This window comes from Hyaena hyaena, unplaced genomic scaffold, assembly GCF_003009895.1.
Source record: "Hyaena hyaena isolate Hyena2069 unplaced genomic scaffold, ASM300989v1 scaffold_248, whole genome shotgun sequence".
NCBI classification, from domain to species: domain Eukaryota; kingdom Metazoa; phylum Chordata; class Mammalia; order Carnivora; family Hyaenidae; genus Hyaena; species Hyaena hyaena.
Window position 1 is genome coordinate 1535122 of NW_024080881.1, and position 24159 is coordinate 1559280.

Below are 24159 nucleotides of genomic sequence, written 5' to 3' on the forward strand. Positions count from 1 at the left end.
GGTTCAAACTTAGGAACTGCAAGATCATGACCTGAGCCGAAGTTCAACACTGAACCTACTCATCCACCCAGATGCCCCAAGATTTTAAATTTTTAAAAGGAATCTCTATACCCAATGTGGGGCTCGAACTCACAACCCTGAGATTTAAGGGCTACATGCTCCACCAACTGAGCCAGCCAGGCACCTGACAGTTAACCATTTTAAAGTATAGAGTTCAATAGAATTTTGTGAATTCACAATGTTGTGCAATGACTACTTCTAGTTTCCCAGCCTTTTTAAAAAATTATTATTATCCCAGAAAATCACCCTGTTCCCCTGAAGAAATTACTCCCAGTCCCGTCTCCTGGAAACCACACACCTTCTTTCAGTCTCTATGGATTTTCCCATTTTGGACATTTCACATATATGGAATCGTACAATACGTGATTTTCTGTGTCTGGTTTCTTTGACTTAGCACGATGTTTTCCAGGCTCATTTATGTTATAGCATGTATCAATACTCTGGTCCTTTTTATTACTGCATAATATTCTATTATATGGAGATACTACAATTTACTTATTCATAAGTTGATGGATATTGGAATGTTTCTCCTTTTTGTGTATTATTGCTCATGCTACTGTGGACATTTGTGCACAAGTTTTTGTGTGGACATATGTTTCTATTTCTCTTGGGTATGTACCTGAGAGTAGAATTGCTCAGTCGTATAGCAACTCTGTGTTTAACCTTGTGAGAAACTACCAGAAAAGTGATTGTACTATTTTACATTCCTACTAGCAGTGTATAAGGGCTAATTTCTTCACATCCGTGGCAACGCTTATTTCTGTTTTGGGAATGAAGGACATCCTAGAAGGTGTGAAGTGTTTTAATGTTCATTTCCTTAATAGCCAATCATGTTCCTTAATGATCAGTGAAGTCTTTTCATGTGCTTGTTGGCTATTTATATATTTTTGGGGGACAAAATTCAAGTCCTTTGCTCATTTTTATTTTATTTTTTAAATTTTTTAGTATTTTATTTATTTCTGAGAGAGAGAGAGAGAGAGACACCATGAGCAGGAGAGGGTCAGAGAGAGAGGGAGACACAATCTGAAACAGGCTCCAGGCTCTGAGCTAGCTGTCAGCACAGAGCCCGACATGGGGCTCGAACCCACAAACCGTGAGATCATAACCTGAGCCGAAGTCGGACACTTAACCGACTGAGCCACCCAGGCGCCCCTCCTTTGCCCATTTTTAATTGAGTTGGTGGGTTGTCCTTTGTTTGTTTTGGTGTGGTTGTTGAATTACATGAGTCATTTATATATTCTGGTTACCAAACCCTTATCAAAAATAGGATTCGCAGGGGCACCTGGGTGGCTTAGTCGGTTAAGCGTCCGACTTTCGCTTAGGTCATGATCTCGCGGTTCGTGGGTTCGAGCCCCACGTCGGGCTCTGTGCTGACTGCCAGCTCAGAGCCTGGAGCCTATTTCAGAGTCTGTATCTCCCTCTCTCTCTGACCCTCCCCTGCTCACGCTGTCACTCTCTCTCTCTCTCTCCTAGAAATAAATAAAAATATTTAAAAAAAATAGGATTCACAGATATCTTCTTCCATTCTATAGGCTGTCTTTTCCCCTTCTTCATAAACGTTCTTTGACGCATAAAAGTTTAAAAAATTTTTATGAAATCCAATTTCTCTGTTTTTTCTTTTGTTGCTCATTCTTCCAGTGTCAGATCTAAGAATTCACTGCCAAATTTCAGGTCATTGACATTTACCCCTATGTTTTCTTCTGTTTTATAATTTTCACTCTTATATTTAGGCTCTTGATGTAATTGAAGTTTAAGATACATCTAGTGACGTGTATTGATCCAACATGTTCAGCTTGATGACTTGTTACCTGTACGTAAACCCATGTAGTTACTGTGCTGATGGAGGATGTTTGTAGCTCACAAGCTCCTTGTGTCCTTCTCAGTCACCACTCCCCACCCATAGGTACCACCATGCTGACTTCTATCATCATTGATGACTTTTGCCTGTTCTTGAACTTGGTATGTATGGATATATCCTTCAGTGGCCAATTGCACGCATTTCCCTTGGATAAGTGCCCAAGTCCTGATTTTCTCCAACAGTCCTTCAAAGTGGTTGTAGCCTTTTACATGCCACCAGCAGTGGGTAAGAGTTCTGGCTGCCTGACAGCTGGAGGTGACATTTTAGTTTACCTCAACAAACATTTCTCTCCCTTGGTCCTGGCCCCATCCTCTCTCTCCTGGACGCTGTCCGTGGCCTTCAGCTTGGCTCCTTCCTCTCCATTCCCTACTTGGCAGTCTGAGGGAATCTTTTGAATTCTGAGCTTTTTGGGGCACCTGAGTGGCTCAGTCGGTTAAGCGTCTCACTGCTGATTTTGGCTCAGGTCATGATCTCACTATCATGAAATGGACTTGATCTCACTCTCTGCACTGATAGCACAGAGCTGCTTGGGATCCTCTTTCTCCCTCTCTCTCTGCCCCTCCCCTGTTTGTGCTCCCTCGTGCACACGCTCTCTCTCTCTCTCTCTCTCAAATATAAAATTTATTTATTATAAATAAATAAATAAATAAATAAATTCTGACCGCTTCATTCTCAGACTTGGAACCCTTCTGAGGTCTGGAACCTTTTGAATTGCTACCCAGGAGGACCTGAGGTCTGGAAAGGGGTGGCGTGGGGACCCTTCTGTGCTCTTTTAGGTTGTTTGGGGGGGGTGCATGAGGGTTAACACTCGTGACTCATACTCATTGGGCTCCTAGAGGCTGTTCCAAGTAGTTTGGTAATCCTTACTACACTCCTATAGAGATAGATGATAATACTATAGCCATATTACAGATTGGGGAATGGAAGCTGAGAGAAATTAGGCAACTTGCTAAAAGCCACACAGTGAGGAAGTGGTGGAGCCAGGATTTGAATTTGGACAGAGCCTGACCTCCTCACTGCCTTGTTAGCCTGTCCTTTGAAAGTGGCCAGAATCCTTAGCTTGGCATTCCAGGCCCTGCCAGAGGTAGGCTGCCTGCCTAGGCGCCATCCAACTCATTCTGTGTGCCCCGGACTCGCTGATGGACTGAGCATCTCACCTTCACACAGGCTGTTCCCTGGGGCCAGGATGCCCTTCTTCATCCCTTCATGTGCCCAACCCTCTCTCATCTGGAAGGCCTCAGTTTTCTCATAACTTCCTTTTTAAATTAAAAAAAAAAAATTTTTTTTTTTACATTTATTTATTTTTGAGAGAGAGTAAGACAGAAAGAAAGTGAGCGGGGAGGGGCAGAGAGAGAAGGAGACACAGAATCTGAAACAGTCTCCAGGCTCTGAGCAAGCATTCAGCACAGAGCCTGACACAGAGGTCAAACCCATGAACCGTGAGATCATGACCTGAGCTGAAGCCAGACACTCAACCGAGTGAGCCACTCAGGTGCCCCATCCCACCACTTCCTTAGGAGGCCTTCCACTAGGTTAAATCCCTCATACAATATGGTCCCCTAGCACTCTACAGGATATTACTTTTCTTTCTTTTTTTTTTTTTTAATCTGCTCTGAATAATTTTTAAATATTTTGTGTTTGGGGGGGGATTTTATATATACTATTTTAAGTTATTTTATTTTATTTATTTATTTTTATTTCTTTCTGAGAGAGAGAGAGAGAGAGAGACACAGCGTGAGCAGGGGAGGGTCAGAGAGAGAGGAAGACACAGAGTCTGAAACAGCCTCCAGGCTCTGAGCTAGCTGTCAGCACAGAGCCCGATGTGGGGCTTGAACCCACGAACTGTGAGATCATGACCTGAGCTGAAACCAAGAGTCGGACACCCAACCGACTGAGCCACCCAGGCGCCCCTATTTTAAGTTATTTTAAAACATAAAATTTAGTTTTTACTTTGCCTTCTATTTTTAAATTTTTCATTGCCTTTCTTTTTCTACCAGGTAATGCATTTACATGCTTCAAGATCCAGAAGCTGCACAAGGGTATACAGTGAAAGCTATACTCCATGGTGTGACCAGTTTCTTGTGTATCTTTTCACCTAGAAGGTAGCCTGCTCTATGTCCTGTTTTCTCTTTGCTTTTTTGTTTTCATATATCTTGGAAATCCTTCCACTGAACACAAAGTGGAGTACATGTAGATCTGCCCCCTGAAAAGAAAAATATCCGGGCTGCCTGGGTGGCTCAGTCGGTTAAGCATCTGATTCTTGATTTCAGCTCAGGTCATGATCTCACGGTGGTTTGTGAGTTCCCTGAGTTGGGCTTTTCGCTGAGCCTGCTTGGCATTCTCTCTCTCCACCTCCCTTGTTTGTGCTCTGTCTCTCCCAAAAATAAGTAAATAAACTTAAAAAAAAATACCTACTCTGTTGAGGTATATTTTACATCCAATAAAATTAATTGGCCAGGTGTCTGACCATTTTATACATCTGTGAGCATGTTCCCATCAAGTTACAGAACATTTCCATCCGCCCAGAAAGTTCCCTCTGCCCTTTTGTGATCAATTCCCCCCAACCCAGGAAGTCACTTAATCTTAGTTCTATTGCCATAGATCAGTTCTGTCCCTTCTGGAATTTCACATCAGTGGGATCATACGGCGTGCGCTCTTTTGTGTCTGCCTTCTGTGTCTCACCGTTATGTCTGCGACTCCTCCAGAGGCGTGGAGCACTAGTTCGCTCCTTTTGATTGCTGAGTCCGATCCCATTGCCTGATGGGGCAGTTTCTATACCCATTCTCCCGAATTAACTGAACACAGATGGAAAGGTCTTCTGGGCCTGGCCATCCAGGCTTTCAAGGTCAGAGGGAATCCTATGGTAGAGCCTGGGTGAGGAGGGAGATGAGGTGTATAAGTGGGGGGAGGGAGGCTGCTGTTTCCAGGGCCTGGATATTACTCTCTCCCCATCCCCCAGATGCCAGGTAAGCATGCACAGGTGCCTGTCCCCTCTGCTGTCCTTTGAGGGTCATGCCACCCTGCTGCAATGGCAGTCCTGTCCCCATGAGGCACGCGAGGACCCTGAGGCTCCAGAGAGGGAGGGGCTGGATTAAGCGGAAGCCGGGGACAAGGCTACCATCTCCCTACTTTTGTCCTGAGGTTCCCTTTCCCACCAGCCACCTCTGCAGCCCAGGGAGTCCTGTAGAGCATCAGAGATATGGTCCCAGCCGTGGGGCATCTCTGACCTGCTCCAACCAGCACAGCAGCAGCAGGGGCTAACAGCCCGAGTTTTGGAATCAGATGGCCTGGGTTCGAATCCCAGCTCAGCCACTTTCTGAGCCACATTCTCTTAACACCTCTATGCCTCAGTCTCCTCATTTGTAAAAATGATATCGTGATTCTACCTGCTTCTCAGGGTTGTTGGCGGAGTAAATGAGATACGGCGTGCCGCCTAGCACAGGACTGTCCAAGGAGAGCTCAGTAGGTGCCAGTGAGCATCTTCTTGCTGTAATGTTTTGGGCCATGTGGAGCCTTCCTCTGAATGGAGGGCATCAGGGGCTGTGCTCTCAGTGCCCAGGATGGCTCTGCCCGCTCAGCCTCACCCCTGAGGTTTCTTAGAGAGCTCCTTCTCCCTGTAGCCCTGAGCCCAGGGCAGTTAGGACCCATCACCCACTTCTTGGGCTCTCCTCACCCTCCCAGACCTGAGGCTTCCCCCCACCCTGGGCTCTTGGCCGCCAGTTCCTGCCAGGGCCAGGACGGGGATGAAACTCTCATCCTGGGATAAAAGGCTGGCCGGCCCAGGCTGGGCCAGTAAACCACCCCACCCTCGCTGGGAGGTCCTCTGGGCACCCATGTAAACTGAGTCATGGGGGGCCAGGGGGTGACTCATGCAGCCTGTGAGCGGGAGCCAGATAGGGCAGAGCTTGCCTGCGGAGGGCCTCTGGCCATGCCTCATAAAGTCACAGCTCTCAGGCCCCTCCGACCCCGGCAGGACCCCAGCTTGCCTCGCCGAGGGACAGGGGTCTGGAGGCTGGACTCAGCGCGCACGCCTGTGCCTGTGTGTTCCCGTGTGAGTGCGCGGCGTCCGGGAGTGAGGCTGGCAGACCGGAAATGGAGGCTCTGACTCGGGAGGAAAGGATTGGGGTTTGGAAAGGAGTCAAAGCCCTAGAGAGGACAATTTTGGCGGGAATGCTTCTCTGCCCTCTTCTGGCCTCTGGGGGTTTGGCTGATTTTTTTCCCCCCTGCGGGACCAGCTCTCTCCTTTTAGCCTTGGAGGAGCTAGGGCCCTGTGGCTAACACGTATGCCCTGGGATCCAGAGCTGCTCAGGGACCAGGCACACAGCCTCCTGCCGTAGGGCTGTGTACAAGCACTTCTGGGAGTTGTGGAGCCAGAGCGTTTCGAGCCTTGACTATGGCCAAGTTACTTTACCTCTTTTGGCTGCAGTTTGCTCCTCAGTAAAATGAGGGCTGGAAGGAACAGAAAGTTAATGCTTGCAAACTGCTTAGAGCAGTGCCTGGCACAGAGTGGGTCTTTGTGCCCGTTTGCTCTTGCTATCTGAGGCTCAGTGTCCTCATCTAAAAAATGGGTGGGGGGGGCGGGGGGGTGCCAGAGTCACCCCTCGTCTGGCCATTGCTTTGGTTCTGATCTCTGAGGTCATTCCCTGGGAAGCTGCCCCCATGTCCTCCTCTGCCTGACTCTGTCCGTCTGTCCCTTCTGGGGGGGTTTCATGCCCTGCTGGGAAGCCAAGGAAAAATGGGTTCAGTGGGTTTCTGGGCTCGATGCCCTCAGGTTACCCCTCAGTGTCTAGGGGATGCGCGTCACAGAAGTGGGGAGTTTCCCTCCCAGGATGAATCAGCTGTGTCCCTGCCAGGGCCCCTCCCAGCGGGCGGGAGTGGGGTGCAGTAGCCCTGCTGGGAAAATCCCCAAAACCTCGCCAAAGCCCTGGCTGAAACTTTCTCCCAGCTCAGCTATTTCCTGTCTTCCCTGGTTTAGCCCCTGGCCCCAGCTGAAATCAGGGGTCTGGCAGATTGTCTCCCCATTCCCTGGCCAATCTCTCTCGAGACTCCTCCCGGGGCGGGGGGTTGGGGTTCACAGGACATGTGAGTGGGAGGTGGGGGTGGAGGAGTCTCCTTTCCCTCATCTGTCACCTTCCAATGGTTTTATAAAAGAGAGCAGAGCACAGAGGCTTGTCCAAATTTATTCAGCCTAACCCTGGGCCTCGGCTGCTCCCTGACTCCAAACAGGCCAGATTTCCCTGTCAGCACGAGGGGGTGGGCTTCGGGGAGCCCCTGGCCTGGTATGGAAGCAGTCCTTACCATAGGCCTGGGAGATCCTTCCTGCCCAGGTAGGCTTAGTCATTGTACTCTCTGGGCCTCAGTTTCTCCACCAGTAAAATGGAATCTTAGTCTTGGCCCGGTCTCTCTCCCCAGCAGTTATGAGGCCCTAACTTGTGTGCTTTATGAATCAGGTCCCAAGTCCTTGCTGGAACTTATTTATCTTTGCAGCCGCTCATCACATCAGCACTTTCATGTAGTGGTGGCTCAGCTCCAGGTGCTCTGGAGTTGCACGACCTGGGTTCAAATCTTGGCTCTGCCACTTACGGCTTTGCAACTGGGAGCCAATTAGTGAGCCGCTCTGGGCCTCAGTTTTCTCATCTGCAAAATGGTAACAATAATAGCTCCAGGTGAGACTTGCATGAGACAGCGTATGTAAACACTCAGTGTGGTCCTGGCTCTCATCATGAACAGAATGAGGAAAGGGGCCCAGAGACAGAGAGGGACTTCATTCAATCACTCGTTTATTCATTAATGTTTTTTTGGCACTTGTGCTGGGCCAGGTCCTATGCTGGACACTGAAGATACCCCGTGGGATAAAGTGTGGCCACTGTCTTTGAGGGGCCCCAGCCACACAGGTGAGAGGTGGGTGGGTGTGACCGGAGCCTGTGGTGTGTGTGGAAGGATGGGGAAGAAGGAATCGAAGAGGACGAGCTGGGGGCGTCTGCGGTTCGTTCAGCCAGGAAACAGTTGAGGTTCAGGCACATCAAATGCGGATGACAGCATGACAAGGCACAAAAGTGAGAAAGGCCAGCATGGATGCAAGAAAACAACAGGCCGCTCGTGTTTCTGGAACAAGAAGGGTGAAGCAGAGAGTGGAGGAAAGGAGGCCAGAGGAACAGGCAGGGGCCGGGCTTGCACTGAAATGTGGATTCGGATTTTAGTTAATAGATTTATGGAGAGGTTGCTCTGGCCAAGCACTGTGTTAGGCCCCTGGGACGGGCTGAGATTTAGACATTGTTTCTGCTTTTGCTAAGCCCCACAGTCTGGGCCTGTGGCTTAGGGACTGGTGGGGGACAGACATCAATAAAGCAATTACATAAGTAACCTCCCGAGTCTTGCTGAACGACAGGTGTACAAGCAGAAGGAACGGCCTGCGGCCCAGGGCCTCATGCCAGGGAGGGAAGGAAGTGCCAGTTGGTTCCAGTAGGGTAGGCACAGGCTGGAAGGGGCACCTGAGGGAAGCTGGGGCTTGGCAGGGGTCTAGGTCACGGGTGCTTCAGGGGTGCGGGCTCCATATTGCAGGCCGTGGGGAACCACAGAAGGGCTCTGAGTAAGCGAGGGGCCTGGGCGGCTCTGCAGGAGAGCTCTGTGGGGGGTGGGGGGTGGGGGGCGGTCAGCAGTGGGGAATGGAACAGAGGAGGCAAGCCACAGTGGTGTGGGAGAGAGTGAGGCCTGGCCGCCAGGGTGGAGGAAAGGGCAGGAGCGTGTGAAATGCTTAGTTAGGAAAAGAGAATCAGGTGCTGCTGATACCACTTGGGCATCTCTGGGAGACCAAGGAGGGCCCGGCCAGGACCCCTCCGAGCCTCGGCCCAATTTGGTCAAGTGCAAAGCATTGCTTGTCTGAGGGAGGTAGGGCCCCAAGTCAGAGACCACCCAGCTCTGGGAGTTCCCAGGGCCGGGCTGAGGGGGGACTCAATCCTGGGGAAACTTGGGGTGAAGAGGAAGCTGGGGAGGGGGCTGAGGCAGCATCTCATGACTCACCCACTTCCACCCAGTCAGCCCAGTGGCATCTCCGCTCCCCTGCTCCAAATTCCAATTTGGTGAGGCTGCCGAAGGCTGAGTCAGCCCCGGCACGGCACGAGAGCAGCATCCCAAGGGGCTCCTTGCCAGAAACCCTGGCTTCCAACCAAGGCCAGGGCCAGGCTCCCAGGCTACAGCAGCCTTGGCTGAGCCGGGCTGCCCGGCAAGATCACGTGCGTGAATGCGCCTCGTGGGCTGTGAAGAGCTCACTGTGGCCGAGGCCCTGGACAACAGTCTGAGGAGGAGCCAGGGGCCAGGGTGCATGTCCCACTCTGCCCAATTCGCTGCACGACCCCGAGAGAACCCCTTTATCTTCTTGGCCTCAATTTTCTTGACCGCGCAATGGGACCAACATCTACTTCTAAACAGGTTGTGAGAATGATACGATGAATATGGAAGCACTCTGCACACTGCCCAGCGGCCCAGGACAGTCAGGGCGAGAGAAGTGAGTATAACTGGGAGGGCTTCTGCAGCTTACAGCTGTGCATGTTGCTCACTGCACAGGCTTCCGCAGCTTACAGCTGTGCATGTTGCTCACTGCACGAGGCTGCTGAAATCTAGCCCGCGGTCTGCTCACCAGAGCATATGCCCTAACCTAGAAGTGCCAGGAACAAGAGGGTACCTTTCTCTAACTGGCACGAACATACCCTGTGGGCTAGTAGTAGCCCCTCAGACTCTGCTGCGTCAAGCTCTTAGATTTATGGGCAACAACTGAGAAACCGTTTCTGATTCTTGGGATGGAGGAGAAACGGAACAGCCTTTGCAGGGGCTCTCAGAGAGGTTCCCAGCCTCGGCAGGGAGGTGAATCTCATCACTGGGGGGCGGTTAGGGGTGCCCGGTTAGGACAGAGAAGCAATCTCTCCGGCCCTGCCTCTCTCCAGCACCCAAAGCAGGAACCACCAACACAGCATTTTAAAAAAACACTCAAGACACAGACCCAAACTGGGCTTTATTGAAATGCCAGGAGCAGGCACATGTCAAGGTAGCGAAGGAAGGAAGGAAGGAAGGAAGGAAGGAAGGAAGGAAGGAAGGAAGGAAGGAAGGAAGGAAGGAAGGTGGTGCAGGCTGTCGGAGATGGTAGGGAGGGGCAGGCCCCACGTCCATGGCCCTGGCAGCCCCTCTGTCTGCAAAAGGCTGAGTGGATACAATCACCCCCTCCCCCCAACCAAATAGCATGCTTAAGCCTGCAGTGCCTTTGCCCCTTGGACTGCGAAGGCTCCAAGCGGGACTGGAAGCACTAATTTTTCTCTCTTGCGGGGAGGAGAAGGGAAGAATGCAGGAGGGGAGGGAGGGACAGCTGGACATGAGGGCGGCCAAGGAAGGCTCTCCTCCGGGAAAGCTGTGCCCAGCCTGTAGTGAGCGTGGGGAGCAGCAGTGAAAAGAGAGGCTGACGGTCTGGCCCTCAGGGAGCCGGAGCCTCCAGCTGGTGGGGACTTGAATCAGCCCTGAACAGAGGACAAGTGTTCAAAGGGATCCAAGATGCAGGCAGTTCCCGAGTGACCCAGTCCTCAGAGTTGGGGGGCTAGAACTCTTTGGGATGGAGAGGAGGAGACGGGAGGATCCATCCCTGGTGTGGGAGGGGGTGGAAGGCGGTCCTCCCCACGTGGCCGCACTAGGTCAGCTCCACATTGTTGGCGCGGTCCAGGACGCGGGAGCCGCGGGCACTGCCCCCCAGCTGGAAACGACTCTCATAGAGAGTGGGGCAGAGGTGCCAGCGGTTGGCCCGGTAGATGCCCAGGTAGGTGTAGACGTCAGGCTTGTAGGTGAGCAGGCACTTAATGCCCGCCGCACGGATGGCCGCATCCGCCTCCAGCACACCCAAGCGGTCCGTGAAGTCATCCGTGTAAACACAGATGACCTGGCGCCCGCCCTCCCTGGCCCGTGGGCTCACCTTGGCCACCTGAAGCCGGCCCTCGACCACAGCCCGAGCAATGCCAGCCCAGGCGTGGTCCAGCTTGAAGCCAGGTGCCAGGTGTATCAGCCACTTGCCAGAGAGCACATGATGGGTGATGGCCAGCTGCCGCAGGGTACTCGGGGTGACGGGGCGCCCGCTGGTCTGCAGAACCTCCCAGGCTGCCTGCAGGCCTTGCACATCGCCGGAGTTGGGGACGTAGCCCTGCCCATACGCTGCAATCCAGCCCACCGGCTCCGAGTTGGGCGAGCCAGGGTCCCCATAGCGAGTAACTTGGGATGGTGGGTACTTGGCCAACCAGGCATCCAGCTCAGCGGCAGGCGTGGTGCGGGCATCAAACACCAGCCAGGGGTCCATGTCGGCGGCCATGGCCTCTGCGGCCAGATGCTCCGCAGTGAAGCCATCTTCCCGGCCGCCTGGAGAGTCTTCCTCCTCCACTTCTTCACCTGGCTCCATCCTGCTGGGAAGGAACCCGATTAGGGCAGGTCCAGGACAATTTGCTGGGCCCTAGCGGGTGCAGCCAATGAGCTACAACTCTGTGGCCTTGGGCAAGACTTAACGTCCTCAGTTGCTTCATCTTTATACAGTGGACAACTCTTCCTGTGTCCCAGGGCTGTTGACAAGTAAACACCTGAGGTGGAGTATGCCTTGCAAAAAAGGTGTTGCTAATATTAGTACCACTCTCCCCGATTTGCAGACCAGAAAACTGAAGCTCAGAGAGAAGTGACTTACCCAAGGTCACACCTGCAGTGAGTGTCAGGGCAGAAACACGAATTCAGGTGTGGGAGCAATCAGCCCAGAGACCCCACCGGGTCCTGCCAATAACTGGTAGGAATCCCGAGCACTGGGATTTAACGGAGGGGGGCAAAGAAGCCACGTTCACGCAGCATCGCGGCAGGCCCAGTAGGGCCAGACCTCTCAGGCTGGCACTTGTCGGGCCCACTTGAAGACGAGCACATCGATGCTCAGAAAGGGCAGTGATCGGTCCAAGGCCAATAGGGCGGTGGCCCGACAAGAACGCGGGCTTGTTAAGACCCCACGAGAGGTCCAGCCTCCGGCCCGCCGCCATTAGCGTCCACAGCCCCAGCCGCGCCGCCGCCCAGCCCCTGCCCCTTCCCGCAGCCCCGCCGTCACCTCCGGCCTTCGCCGCGCTCGGCGCCGCTCCAGCCCCGCGCCCGGCTCCGATCCTGCCGGGGCTCCGCGCCGCCGCCGCCGCCACCGCGCCCCGCCCCCGCCACGGCTGCCGCCGCCGCCATCTTAGCGCCCGCCGCCTCAACAACAACTTTATAGACAAGCGCAGCACGGGGCGGGGCCACCGGGCCGGTCGGCCGCGCCGCGGGGCGGGGCCCGATAGGAGGAGGGGCTGACCCCGGGGGCGGGGCCGCCGGGGCACCCGGGGCGGGGCGGGGCTTAGGGGCGGGGCTAACGTTCGCTCTCCTAGGCTCGGGGGCGGGCAGGAGTGGCGGTCAAGTACGGGATCGACGCACTCCGCCCGGGAGGCTTTTTGCAAAGGGAGGGCACTCCGGTCCTGCGAGCGGCGTCCTGAACGGCGGCGCTAGGACCCCGTGGGGAGCGGCGGGGGCGGAGCAGGCGGCACCAGGACCCGGGGGAACCGCGGCAGGCGGGCGGCGAGCAGGCCCGGGGGCCGGGAAGCTGCGGGCGGCGGCGCTGGGCCCGGCGCGGCGAGAGAGGCCCTGAGATGCCGAGCAAGAAGAAGAAGTATAACGCGCGGTTCCCGCCGGTGAGCACGTGGCCGGGCCCGGGAAGAGCGGGCCCGGCTCTCTGGAGACTCCGGACCAAGTCCGGCCGGGGCTGGGGGGGGCGGGGAGGGCGGGCGCGTCGCGGTGTTCGGGGGCACGGACGCCCCGCCCCCTTCCGTGCTCTCCTCGCGTTGGGGCCCCCCGCCCCCTTTCTCCCGGGATTCCCTCTCTCGTCACCCCCCAGCACCCTTCTGTCGCCCAGCACCGAGGCGACAGGGTCCGAGCTTTGTGCCCCCTCCCCAGGCGCGGATCAAGAAGATCATGCAAACTGACGAAGAGATTGGGAAGGTGGCGGCGGCTGTGCCTGTCATCATCTGTATCCTGTCGGGGCCTGGCCAGGTTGAGGGACGTGGAGTTGGGGGCGGGGGGAGGCCGGAGTCGCCTCGTTTAGGCAGGGGATCCCCCACCCGCGTTCTCCTTGACGCTCCTCAGCCCGGGCGCTTGAGCTCTTCCTGGAGTCGCTGTTGAAAAAGGCCTGCCAGGTGACCCAGTCCCGGAACGCCAAGACCATGACCACATCCCACCTGTGAGTGGCCTGGGATCTGGGAGGGCTCACTGGGAGTTCACGCACTGAGGGGAGGTGGGAGGCTGCTGGGAGACTAGCGGCAAAGCCTCAAGCACCTACTTGACCCGGAGGGGGACGGATTGGGTGGTCTCCCAAGAGGGAAGTTGGGGGAGTGGAGATGGGGGTGGAGGTTTTCCAGGCTCCATTCTCCTGACATCCAGAGACCCCAGGACATTCTCCAGACATCTGGGCCCTACCTGAATGCCATCTTCTCCCCATCTCTTCCAGGAAGCAGTGCATTGAGCTGGAGCAGCAGTTTGACTTCTTGAAGGACCTGGTGGCCTCTGTGCCTGACATGCAGGGAGACGGGGAAGACAACCACCTGGACGGGGACAAGGGTGCCCGCAGGTGGGGAGCCGGGGCCAGGTGTCGGGGCGGGGAAGGCCACGGCCACAAGGATCGGGGGTGGTTGGGGGGCGCTCAGGGGGTGGTGAGGCCTCTGGGCAGACCGACTGTGCCTTCCCGAAGGGGCCGGAAGCCAGGCAGCAGTGGCCGGAAGAATGGCGGGATGGGAAGCAAAGGCAAGGACAAGAAGCTGTCTGGGACCGACTCGGAGCAGGAGGTGAGTGAGGCCCCCAGCCCTCCGCCCTACCCCGTGGTAGGGAGAGAGCAGCCCTGCATCAGGCTGAGCCGGCTGGACCCCTGGTCCCATGCTCAGCTGTGTTTTTTTTTGCTAAACTGGGACTCTAGGGGTCAGTCCCAGGGGCCCAGGCTCTCCAGGGATGGCCTCATGCTTTTCTTGTCACCTCTGAACCCTGTCTTGCTCCCAGGATGAGTCTGACGACACAGATACTGACGGGGAAGAGGAGACGTCCCAGGCTCCACCCCAGGCCAGCCACCCCCCTGCCCACTTTCAGAGGTAAGCTGCTCAGTGGCACCAGAGGGGGCTAACAGATGCCTCAGGCTGACTTGCCCTTCCTGTCCTCTCTGGCCACTTGGTTTTGTTGGTTGCGGCAGATTTGGGGGATGGGAAGGGAGGAACCGAGGAGGGCTTGAAGGCAGGAGACTGCTCTCGGAAGGTCCCTTCTTCCCCCCACACCCCACCCGGGTGGATGGGGCTTGAGCAGGTGTTGTATGACTTGTTCTGGGCCCTTCTCTTCCTGAGCTTGGTTGCCCATGGCTACAGAGGGCCGTGGGCTCCATGCTTACCGGGGTCGGGTAGGGCTCAGTGAGCGGGAATGCGCCCTGGAGAGCAGCTTGATCTTTCTCTCCTGCTTTCTGTCCCGCAGCCCCCCGACACCCTTCATGCCCTTCACCTCGAGTCTGCCTCTGCCCCCGGCCCCCCCGGGCCCCTCAGCACCTGACGCAGAGGATGAAGAGGACTATGACTCCTAGCGCCCTCTGCCCCCCAGGCCACGCCCCCTTTTAGTTGGTTTTAGTTGCTCTGGGGGGAGGAGAAAAGATAGAGCTGTTCTTAAATTTATTAAACAATTAATAATAAAAGGGAACGCCAGTGTCTGTCCCAGCCTATGTCCAGGCCGTTGCGGCCACCTTCCCATCCCCCCACCTGCTTTCCCCATGCTGAGCTGAGGCCAGAAGCCGTGGTGGGCAGGGCAGCAGCTGAGGGAAGGGAGGGGCCCGAGGCCATGGTTCTGCCACGCTAGGAGCAGCGGTGCTGACAGAAGGAAGGCGGGCAGAGTGGCGGTGTAGGGCCGGAGGTGCTGCTTATGCTGGGGGATGACCCGTTTCATTGTGCTGTTTGACCCTGGAAAGGTGCCTGTCTTTCTCTGAGTGGCCTTTTCGCGTCTCTCTGATGGAGACTGGTCTGCCCTCTCCGGGCTGCTGCAAAGGGACAGACTGGACAGGTAATGGGAAGAGACCTTGCAAAGTGTAGAGCTCTGTGCCTGGTGCCATGAAGGGTATGTGGGAAGGCGCAGGGAGAGCAGAGGTAGGTGGGACTGTCGAGCGCCTCAGAGATCGGCTGTCGAGCCGGACGGTGACACAGCTGGGCAGTCCACCCCCATTTCTGAGCAGACCCTGGAACTGCGGGGTCCACGAGGTGGACGGGTGCCTTCGGGGCGCAGGGGCTCGGGAAGGCTGAGCAGGAGACATGGAAGACGGTGGGCAGACGGTGTGTGTATATCAGTAGACTCCAGGGTGCTGAGAACTGACTGGAAGTGGGCCTGAAAGGGAGGGTGCTCTTAAGGATCCCCACGTTTCTTTCTGCTGTGACTTGGGCAGGGGCCCCCCTCCAGCTGGAGGACACAGAGAAAGAACGAGGTTCGGTGTGGGGCTGTGACGAGTTTGGGGTGCCTATGAAGCTGCCAGGAGAAGGCACTGGAACGTAGGGGCCGGGAGACAGATGTGTGAGCTTGGACAGTGGGTGACCTCGCCTCGGGGGAGGGCCTGGACGGGCCGCTGAAGGAGACTGAAGAGCAGCCACGCCCAGGGCCCCCAGGAGCCACAGGGGGTGCCCACGCAAGCATGTCTGGGAGGAGGGAGAGCTCAGAGGCCACCACACCTTGCAGCCTGTAGGGAAGGCTTGCTGGGTGTCGACAGGCCGGGAGCTGGAGGTGAGAAGCCGAGGTGAGGAGAAGCGATGCTCAGGGCCGAGAAGTGGGGATGAGAGCTGTGGCTCGGAACGAGGACAGAGAGACGGTTTTGAGTTTTGCTTTTTAAGGTAGCAGAAATGTCAGCTGTTAGCGAGGAAGGGGACCCGGGATGGGAGGGGGTGGATGCGGTGAGGTCAGGTGGCCGGAGGCCTCCCCCAGACTGAGCAGGGAGAGGCGGAGGGCGACAAGCGGGTTTGGCAGGGGCGTTGAGGTTTTCAGTTTATTCAGTTTTTATCCAACAGGGTCTGGCTTCTCTGGGGAAGAGGAGGCCAGGTGGCAGGCGTGGATGGGCCCGGGGCACCCGGAGCCTAGGGGTACCTGGGTCCTGTCTGCTTCTCCTCCCCTCCCCCTCTGGTTAGCGTCCCTGCCATCTTTTGGGGACCATGTCTCTTCTACTCAACCTGTAGTACGTGCAGCTGACCCCACTCCCTGATGTCAAGGGGTGGGGCCATCACACCACACACTCTGGCCACCGTGAGTGGTGCGGGCCAGTCAACACGCCTGAGCCCTTGGGACTTGAGGTGGGGCTGTTGGGGAAGGGTATTCACGAGATCGCTAGCACTCCCATGTCCCAGAAGGCCCCAAGAAACCAACTCGGGAGCCCTGGAGAGGATGACAGTGGCCACATCGGGGTAGCAAAGCTAGCAGAATGTAGGCTGGGTGCTGCTAGAAGCCATTTCCCACCCCGAGGAGTGATTCTGGCTGAGAACGATGTCAGCACAGCAGATCCACGAGGCTCGGAGATACCGATCTCCGCTGACACCTGGAGACACCCAGTCTTGCTGAACCCTGTGTATCTTGGACTTCTTAGTCACGTGAGCCAATAAACATTTTCCCTCTTGAAGCCAGTTGGCTTTCTGTCACTTATAACTGAAAGAGCTCTGCCTGACGGGGACCATGAATGGAAGGCGGTTCCCAAAGGCCCAGGGATGGGAGCCGTTTTCCCTAGCAGCAAGTTGGGCCCATCCGGGGAGGGTGGACACCAGGCTCCGCTGAGCTGAGGGCGGGCCAAGCAGGTGCGATGAGTCGGGGTGGGAGAGGAAGAGACCTGTGGAGCCTGCTGCTGGGCTCTGTCCACAGGTGAGGTCCTGAACTCAGAGGGTTCACAGTGACCAGGCTGGGGAGGGTTTGGAAAGGCAAGGAGGCCAGGGTACTGGGAGCAGCCTCCAGGGAAAAGGCTGGAGGAGACACAGATGAGGTAAGGTGTCCAGGAGCCGCTGGCCCGCATCTCTGCTTTCCAGGCCTGGGCAGTGGGCCGATGGGCATAACCTCTGGAGCCAGGCCCCGGGTTCAAATCCTGAGTTTTCCCATTTATGAGCCTTGAGCGAACTCTATAGCTTCTCTATGTCTCAGTTTTCTCAGCTGTAAACTGGGGCTAGCGATTACCTATGTCAGTTATATGTGCTGTACCATACACTCTGGTTATTGGTTAGGACAAAGGCCTGATGTAACAAACTCAAAATACCCATGACTTTGAAAGTCACTGTGAAAAGGGCGAGCTCATAGACCACAGAGGTGTTTTGCGGCCAGGACTGGAAGTGGCCTGTTGGCTCTTCACCTCCGGCAGGGACTGTCACAAGGCCCCACCTGAGGGACATTAGGTGGCCAGACTGACTTGCTGCCTCTGCCACAGGACCTCATAGGCCTCTGGGAAGGGCCTGATCCCGTCCTTACCAAGCATTAGGAAAGTAGCCTCCTAAGTGAGGGTGGGACCCTGGGGAGACAGCACCCCTGACTGGGCCTGGGCTCTGGGTGCAGCCTGGTGAACGGGGAAGATGCCCGTGCCTGGCAGGCGCTACTGGGCACCAGGAGCCGCGGCTCCTCAGCCTTCCATCTGCAGAGCCCTGTCTGGGCCCGATGATTTTCTCCCTTTGTTCTCCATTTTCATGAGGGACCCTTGAGCTGGGGGCCAGGTCCTATCTGAATGCCTCGGTCCAGCCTTGACTGCGCCCTAGGGTGGAAGTGGGACCAGTTTGTGAAAAGAGCAGCAGCTTTTGAGGCACCGTGGCCACCAGGGGCTACCTCCCTCGGGGGAAAGGTGTGGACCCAGCCCTCCCTGCTGAGTGGAGAGGCTCCATCCACAGCACAGCTGAGGATTCAGGCAGCAAACGTTCCTTGAGCACCCAACAACCTCACTCGTCAGGGACAGGAGATGCCACAGTCCCCACTGGGAGCCTGAAACAAAGAGCGTGCTCGCACCGCGTGCTGGAGAGGAGGTAGTGGCCTCAAAGATCATGCTGCTGGTGGGAATGTCAGAGGGTGCAACCGTCTTAGCAAATGGCTAGGCAGCTTCTCCTGGAGTCTGCTGACCCACACTCCCCACAACCCGATTCCATTTCTAGGCTTGTTGCCACCGACACACACCTGTTCACAGCCCCCAGCCGGAACCAGCCCAGGTGCCCAGCAACAAGAACATGAATAAATAAATGATAGACTGTCGTACAATAGAACAGCACCAGAAAAGAACTAATGGCTGTGACACGCAACATTGTGATGGATCTTGTAGATGTTATATTAAGCCAAAGAAGCCAAACAGAAGAGTATGCACTACGGTACACATTGATGGAAGTCATTCAAATGAAGTTCAGGGACAGATTGGGGAAGTCAGTATAATGGTACCTTAGGAGGTGGGGGTTGGCTGGCGGCACGTGCAAAGGAGAGAGCCCCCCGGAAATGTTTTACCACTTGAACTGGGTGGTGATAGTATATAAAAACACATGAGAGCTGCACATTTAAGGTGTGCATTTTTATGAGAGGCTCCTAAAATTTTTATCTATCTTGCATGCTAGGCATTATTATAGGGAGTGATGATTATGTGTGTTTTCTGAATTTCTTTCTTTTTTTTTTTAATGTATTATTTATTTTTGAGAGAGACAGAGCATGAGCAGCGGAGGGGCAGAGAGAGAGGGAGACACCGAATCTGAAGCAGGCTCCAGGCTCTGAGCTGTCAGCACAGAGCCCAACGCTTGGCTCAAACCCACAATCCTCGAGATCATGACCTGAGCTGAAGTTGGAGGCTTAACCAACTGGCCCACCCAGGCGCCCCTAAACAAGTTTATTTCTGATTGGGAGAGATAGACAATATGGAAGATGAACGGTATGTTAGATGGTAACACGTGCCCTGGGGAAAATAAAGCATAATAAGGGAGGTGTAGGGAGTCCTGGAGCAGGCAGGATGGTCCCAGCCATTCCGGACAGGGCTCGGGGGGAGACCGTAGGTGAGACTGGGGTGGAAAGCCCCATTAAGTGAGGAGCTATCTGGGGGGAAGGCTCCAGGCAAAGGGACAGGAAGGCAAAGGCCTGGAGGGCTGCGATTCGATTCTGCCAGGTTTCCCCTGGGCTCTGTCAGTTCCCACTACCTCAGCCACCGCCCAGGAGCCTGACGTAGCCACTAGCCCTGTACGTGGCCTGCCTTGGCTGGCGCGTGTTTTTGTGGCCACATCTGAGGGCCTCGGAAGCTTCCCGAGGGGAAGAAGCTTCTCCTGTGCCCACACCTGCTCCGGATGCTATTTGACCTGGAGGCTCCGGGGTGAGGGAGGGACAGCTGAGGGATGGGGGTGGCCTTGTCCACCATCCACTGGCCTGGAGATCTGAGACGTGATGCACCGTGTGACCCGTGTGACTGCCTCTTTGCCTCCATCCAGTGGGGCTTTTTGACACTACTGCTTGTGACAGGAGGCCGAGCGTGTCGCAGCCCCTCACTGTGATACCTGAGGCCCCTATTCTCTCAGGCTTTCTCTAGGAGAGGTGTCCTCATCACCCCCATTTTGCAGATGAGGAGACTGAGACTCGAGAAGTGAGATGAGCAGCCTGAGTTTGCTCTTCTGCACCGAGGTGGGCGGGGGCTTGTACACAGGCCTGTGCGGGCTCCCGGGGCCCAGTGTGTGGGGAAATGGAGCTAATGGCTTCCTCCTCTCACCCAAGGGCCATTGCCCTTGTGTAGGGCACCCATTGCACCTGTGCAATGGCTTTGGCTCCAGAACACGGACAGAACTGCACTCCCAGTGTTCCAGGCCATGGGCACTATAGCAGGGCAATGACACAGGCAGGGGAATCTCCGCAGGAGGCCTCGTCCCTCCTCTCCACAGGCAGAGCCTTTGTGAGAATGGCAGGTGGCTCTAATCTCCCTCAGGGGACTCCTTACAGTTGGGGGATAGGGCAGGAGATGGGGGACCCTCACCTCCTTTCATCAGAGCGAACTGCATTCTGAAATTGTGTCCTTCCTATTTGTGTGTGTGTTCAAACGTCATTTAAAAAAAAAATCGCATAAGGACGAAGTTCTCTGCGCTACCCCCTCTCACCCCTCCCCCGCCCCAGGGTAATCAGACAGCTGCAAAGAAAAACACAAAGATCTCACATGACACCTGTCAGATTGGTAAGAATAGGAAGTCAGGTAAAAGTGATAGCTGGTGGTGGGGCGCCTGGGGGGCTCAGTTGGTTGAGCGTCTGACTTCAGCTCAGGTCCTGATCTCTCCATTGGTGAGTTCGAGCCTCGTGTTGGGCTCTGTGCTGACAGCTAAGAGCCTGGAGCCTGCTTCACATTCTGTGTCTCCCTCTCTCTCTGGCCTCCCCTGCGTGTGCCCTCTCTCTCTCTCTCTCTTTCTCAAAAATAAATAAAAATTTAAAACAACCTGGTGGAGAGTCGGTAAATGGGAGTCTGGTGCTTTTTGTGGTAGTGTAAACCCGTGAAGATGCTTGAAAAGGCAGTTTGACAGCTAAGTGCCTCCTGGCAGGTCCACTCCTGGGTAAAATCTCTCGCAAATAGAAAGATGTGTCCTGGGTGTAATTTGAGGTGGCGAAGAGCCGGAGACTGTCTGTCTGTCCCCAGGGAACTGCATGGCAGAGAGCAATGTGGGCAAAGCTTAAACACACAATGTGGTGTGAAAAACAGGAAAATACAGACCGAGCTCTACAGCAGAGCTGTGTTTATGGAAAACTAAAAACACAGAGGAGCATGACAATCTTGTATATTTCTGCCAATTACTCTGTGATCTTGGGCATCTGACAGAAGGTCTCTCTGCTACGGTTTTCTCATCTGTAAAGTAGGGACAATAGTAGCAACCTTCAAGGACACATGACGTTTAAATGAGATGTGATACATTAAGTGCTTAGGACAGTGTCCAGCACATAGTAAGCACCTAATAAATGGTGCCGCCTGTCACTGATGTTGTGGAGTTCAATGCCTGGAAAGCAGATTGGAAGGGCATGCGTCAAACACAACGGTGGGGGGGGGGGGCTCTGGGAAGCTGGAATAGGATTGGGGAGGGGCTGAAGGGGAAATTTCATTTCAAAGGGAGGCTTTTTTGGGATGCTGGTGATGCACAGAGTGTCCCAAACTAAGGAGCATGGGCTGCTCCTGCCTCTGCTCCCAAGTTTAAATAAGAGATTGCCAATTGTCATCTTCCAAAATGGGCTCAACCCACTTCTCCTAGACGGTGTCCCACAGGGACAGGAAAACAGTGGCCCTGCCGAAGTTATGGGATCATGTATGTTTTTCTCATTCACTCAACAAATATTTCTGAGCACCTGTTCCGTGCCAGGCCCTGTTCTGGGCTCTAAGGAGGAAGGCGCAAAAGAATTCACAATCTGCTGCTTCCGGTCTGACTCTGGCGTCTTCGCTGAGGGGTCACATTGACCTTCGAGCTGCTTCAGGGGCATCTTTAGGACTCAGCAAGCCCCACGGCAGAAGACATCAAGATCAAAATCAAGAACTAGCAGACTGCCCCTTTTCACAGCCACTTCCCCCTCCAGAATCAGACCAGCAACTTCTGCCAGAAACCCCTGGGCTTGCACCGCTGTGAGAAGGGTAACAACTGCTCAAGGGGCCACGTCTGTGTGCAAATGGTACCGGCGTGTGTACAAGTCCTTCTGCCCTACATCCTGGGTGTCAGCCTGGCACAGCCTCAGGGAAGAAGGCACATTTCCTGGGAAGATCTGCACTGGCTCCACCCACCTCTCCTCTGTCCTCCATCCAGGGTGGTGGAGGGGGATTTGGGTGCATGGTGATCGGCACCCTGGGATCCCGGATCATGGCTTAGCTAATAATAAATACTCATTGGAAAAGTGGAAGACTGTGTGTGTTGTGTGTAAAAGAGCCGATGATTGGGCAAGAAGCAGGGTGGAATTAGCACCTTGACCAGTAAGAGGGGCTTCAGGGAGATTGTCTTTCTGTGGTATAGACCACCTTCTCTATACCAAAACCAAACCAAACCAAACCAAACCAAACCAAACCAAACCAAAACAACCCCCGAGGACCTGTTCCCAGGATGACTTCCATTCTAGTTGGGGCTGGTGGTGGAAGGGGTGGCCCAAGACCAGCACACAACGAAGGGCTGGGCAGTGGGTATCACGAAGGGAAAGAAAGAAGGGAGAGGGGGGAAAGGAGAGGGATGGGGCGTGAGTGTGCACACTGGGCCAGGAGCTCAGGGGAGCAGCCTGGGCCACTTGATCCTATGAGGGGTGTGCTGCCTGGTCTCCAGCACAGAGTCTCGGCTGTGGCCTGTGCTCCGGCGCTGGGCAAGTTTCACTTTTCCCTTCCTCTAGTGCTTCAAGTTCAGCTTCTGCCTTGCGGGTTCTCCGCCCCTGCTTGCCTCCTCTGCCTGCAGCCACAGCTGACCTTGTGGGGAAACGGGTTGGTCTGGGGCGGGACGCTGACGGTGAGGTAAGGGGCCACCTCCGGAGGCCCCTCAGGATCCACACCCCTACCGTGCTGGAGAGTAGAGGACCCCATAAGAGTCTGGGTCTCTGGGGTGATGCTCCCCATATTTCATAGCACAACACCTTAACCAGCCTCATAGTCACGTAACTTCGAAACACATAACCTGACCTCTTGGTGCCTCAGTTTCCTTATTAGAAGACAGGCACCATCAGTTTCCCTACCTCACAGAGTTGTAAGCAATACCGATATCTACAGAGACCTGCTGACCATCTGTTTCATGCCAGGCTCAGCTCTAGGTGCTGGCAGTCGACGGTGAACAAACCCAGTCCCCGTGTACTTGACCTTTGGTGAAGGCAGGGGTGTCACCCTCATCACACTTGGAATCGCTGGGAAGCTCTGAAGGCAATTGGCCTTGGGCCCGTCTCCAGAGATTCTGATCTAACTGGCTGGGAGGCCCGGGCGTTGGGAAGGTTTTAAAAGCTTCCGGGTGGCTCTAATGCACTAGCCTCACAGAATCCACAACCCAGCCCGGACCCGTGCCCTGCCCCTCAGCCTTCAGTAAATGGTGCCCTTCTGTCTTCTGGGGCGCCATCATCTCTTACTTGAATTATCGCAACATATTGCTCACAGGCTGCCCTGCCTCCAGAGCTCCCGGTGCTGAGTTCTTCTCCAATGTGGGGCCATATTCATCTTTTAAAAAAAATTTTTTTTAGCGTTTTTTTATTTATTTCTGAGAGAGAGAGAGAGAGACAGCGTGGGCAGGGGAGGGTCAGAGAGAGAGGGAGACACAGAATCTGAAACAGGCTCCAGGCTCTGAGCTGTAGGCACAGAGCCCAACGCAGGGCTCGAAACCACAGACTGTGAGATCATGTCCTGAGACGAAGTGGGACGCTCAACCGACTGAGCCACCCAGACGCCCCCATATTCATCTTTGTAAGCCCAAATGTAATCAAATTAAATCTCATGGCTGCCCCTGTCTCCTTTGGTTTGAATCCGATTGCACTCATGACTGGAAAAGTCCTCATCTCGTCCCAGAGTAGTTCTCTAACTGCCCCTAAACTATCAAACTCAACTTACCTCCCTCTACCAGTGGTAATTAATTCCATGTATGCCACTCATCACACACACACAGACACACACACACACACACACACACACACACGTGCACCATGTTCTGACTCAATGCATTTGCCACGTGGGCTTTCTCAGTCTTCACAATCCCTAATATTACACGGCCTTTAAAACTCAGCTCAGGGCTGGGCACCTGGGTGACTCAGTCAGCTAAGCCTCTGACTCTTGACCTTGGCTCAGGTGGGAGTGAGCCCCGCATTGGGCTTTGTGCTGATAGCACGGAGCCTGCTTGGGATATTCTCTCTCTCTCTCTCTCCCCCTCCCCTACTTGTGCTCTGTGCCTCTCTCTCAAACAAAATAAAACAAAACAACTCAGCTCAAATGTCACATCCTCCAGGAGGCCTTCCTGGATGCCCGGCTCAAAGTGGCCTCTCCTTCCTTTCGGTCTTGGGTTAGGGTTTGCATGATATACCTTTTTCCGTCCTTTTCCATTTAAACCCATCTGTGGCTTTACATTTAGAGTGGGTTTCTTATAGGCAGAATGTGATTGAGTCTTGCATTAAAAAAATTTTTTTTTTGTTTTATTTATTTCTGAGAGAGAGAGAGCGTGAGCAGGGGAGGGTCAGAGAGAGAGGGAGACACAGAATCCAAAACAGGCTCCCGG

General features: G+C 54.8%; 2 protein-coding genes and 1 pseudogene across 2 annotated transcripts; 2 read left to right on the plus strand and 1 right to left on the minus strand.

Moving 5' to 3' along the window:
* Positions 1-10011: 10011 nt before the first annotated feature.
* On the minus strand, positions 10012-12160 carry CUNH11orf68 (chromosome unknown C11orf68 homolog). Its single transcript, XM_039244679.1, has 2 exons — positions 12024-12160; positions 10012-11346 (listed from the first exon to the last, which is right to left on the minus strand). Exons 1-2 carry the CDS (start codon positions 12143-12145, stop codon positions 10590-10592), a joined length of 879 nt encoding a protein of 292 aa, XP_039100610.1. The 5' UTR covers positions 12146-12160; the 3' UTR covers positions 10012-10589.
* Positions 12161-12332: 172 nt separating this feature from the next.
* Positions 12333-16610, plus strand: DRAP1 (DR1 associated protein 1). Its single transcript, XM_039244931.1, has 7 exons — positions 12333-12630; positions 12893-12965; positions 13082-13175; positions 13443-13562; positions 13683-13776; positions 13985-14073; positions 14444-16610. Exons 1-7 carry the CDS (start codon positions 12589-12591, stop codon positions 14547-14549), a joined length of 618 nt encoding a protein of 205 aa, XP_039100862.1. The 5' UTR covers positions 12333-12588; the 3' UTR covers positions 14550-16610.
* Positions 16611-18941: 2331 nt separating this feature from the next.
* Positions 18942-22381, plus strand: LOC120240198 (annotated as a pseudogene).
* The last annotated feature ends 1778 nt before the right edge of the window (positions 22382-24159 follow it).

Excerpts from the sequence above, each read along its gene's own strand:
- CUNH11orf68 (XM_039244679.1), bottom strand. The coding sequence starts at position 12,145 with ATGGCGGCGGCGGCAGCCGTGGCGGGGGCGGGGCGCGGTGGCGGCGGC. Across the intron at positions 11,347-12,023 it reads GAGCGCGGCGAAGGCCGGAG|GATGGAGCCAGGTGAAGAAG; the intron begins GTGACGGCGGGG and ends CCTTCCCAGCAG.
- DRAP1 (XM_039244931.1), top strand. The coding sequence starts at position 12,589 with ATGCCGAGCAAGAAGAAGAAGTATAACGCGCGGTTCCCGCCG. Across the intron at positions 12,631-12,892 it reads ATAACGCGCGGTTCCCGCCG|GCGCGGATCAAGAAGATCAT; the intron begins GTGAGCACGTGG and ends CCCCCTCCCCAG. Across the intron at positions 14,074-14,443 it reads CCCCCTGCCCACTTTCAGAG|CCCCCCGACACCCTTCATGC; the intron begins GTAAGCTGCTCA and ends TCTGTCCCGCAG.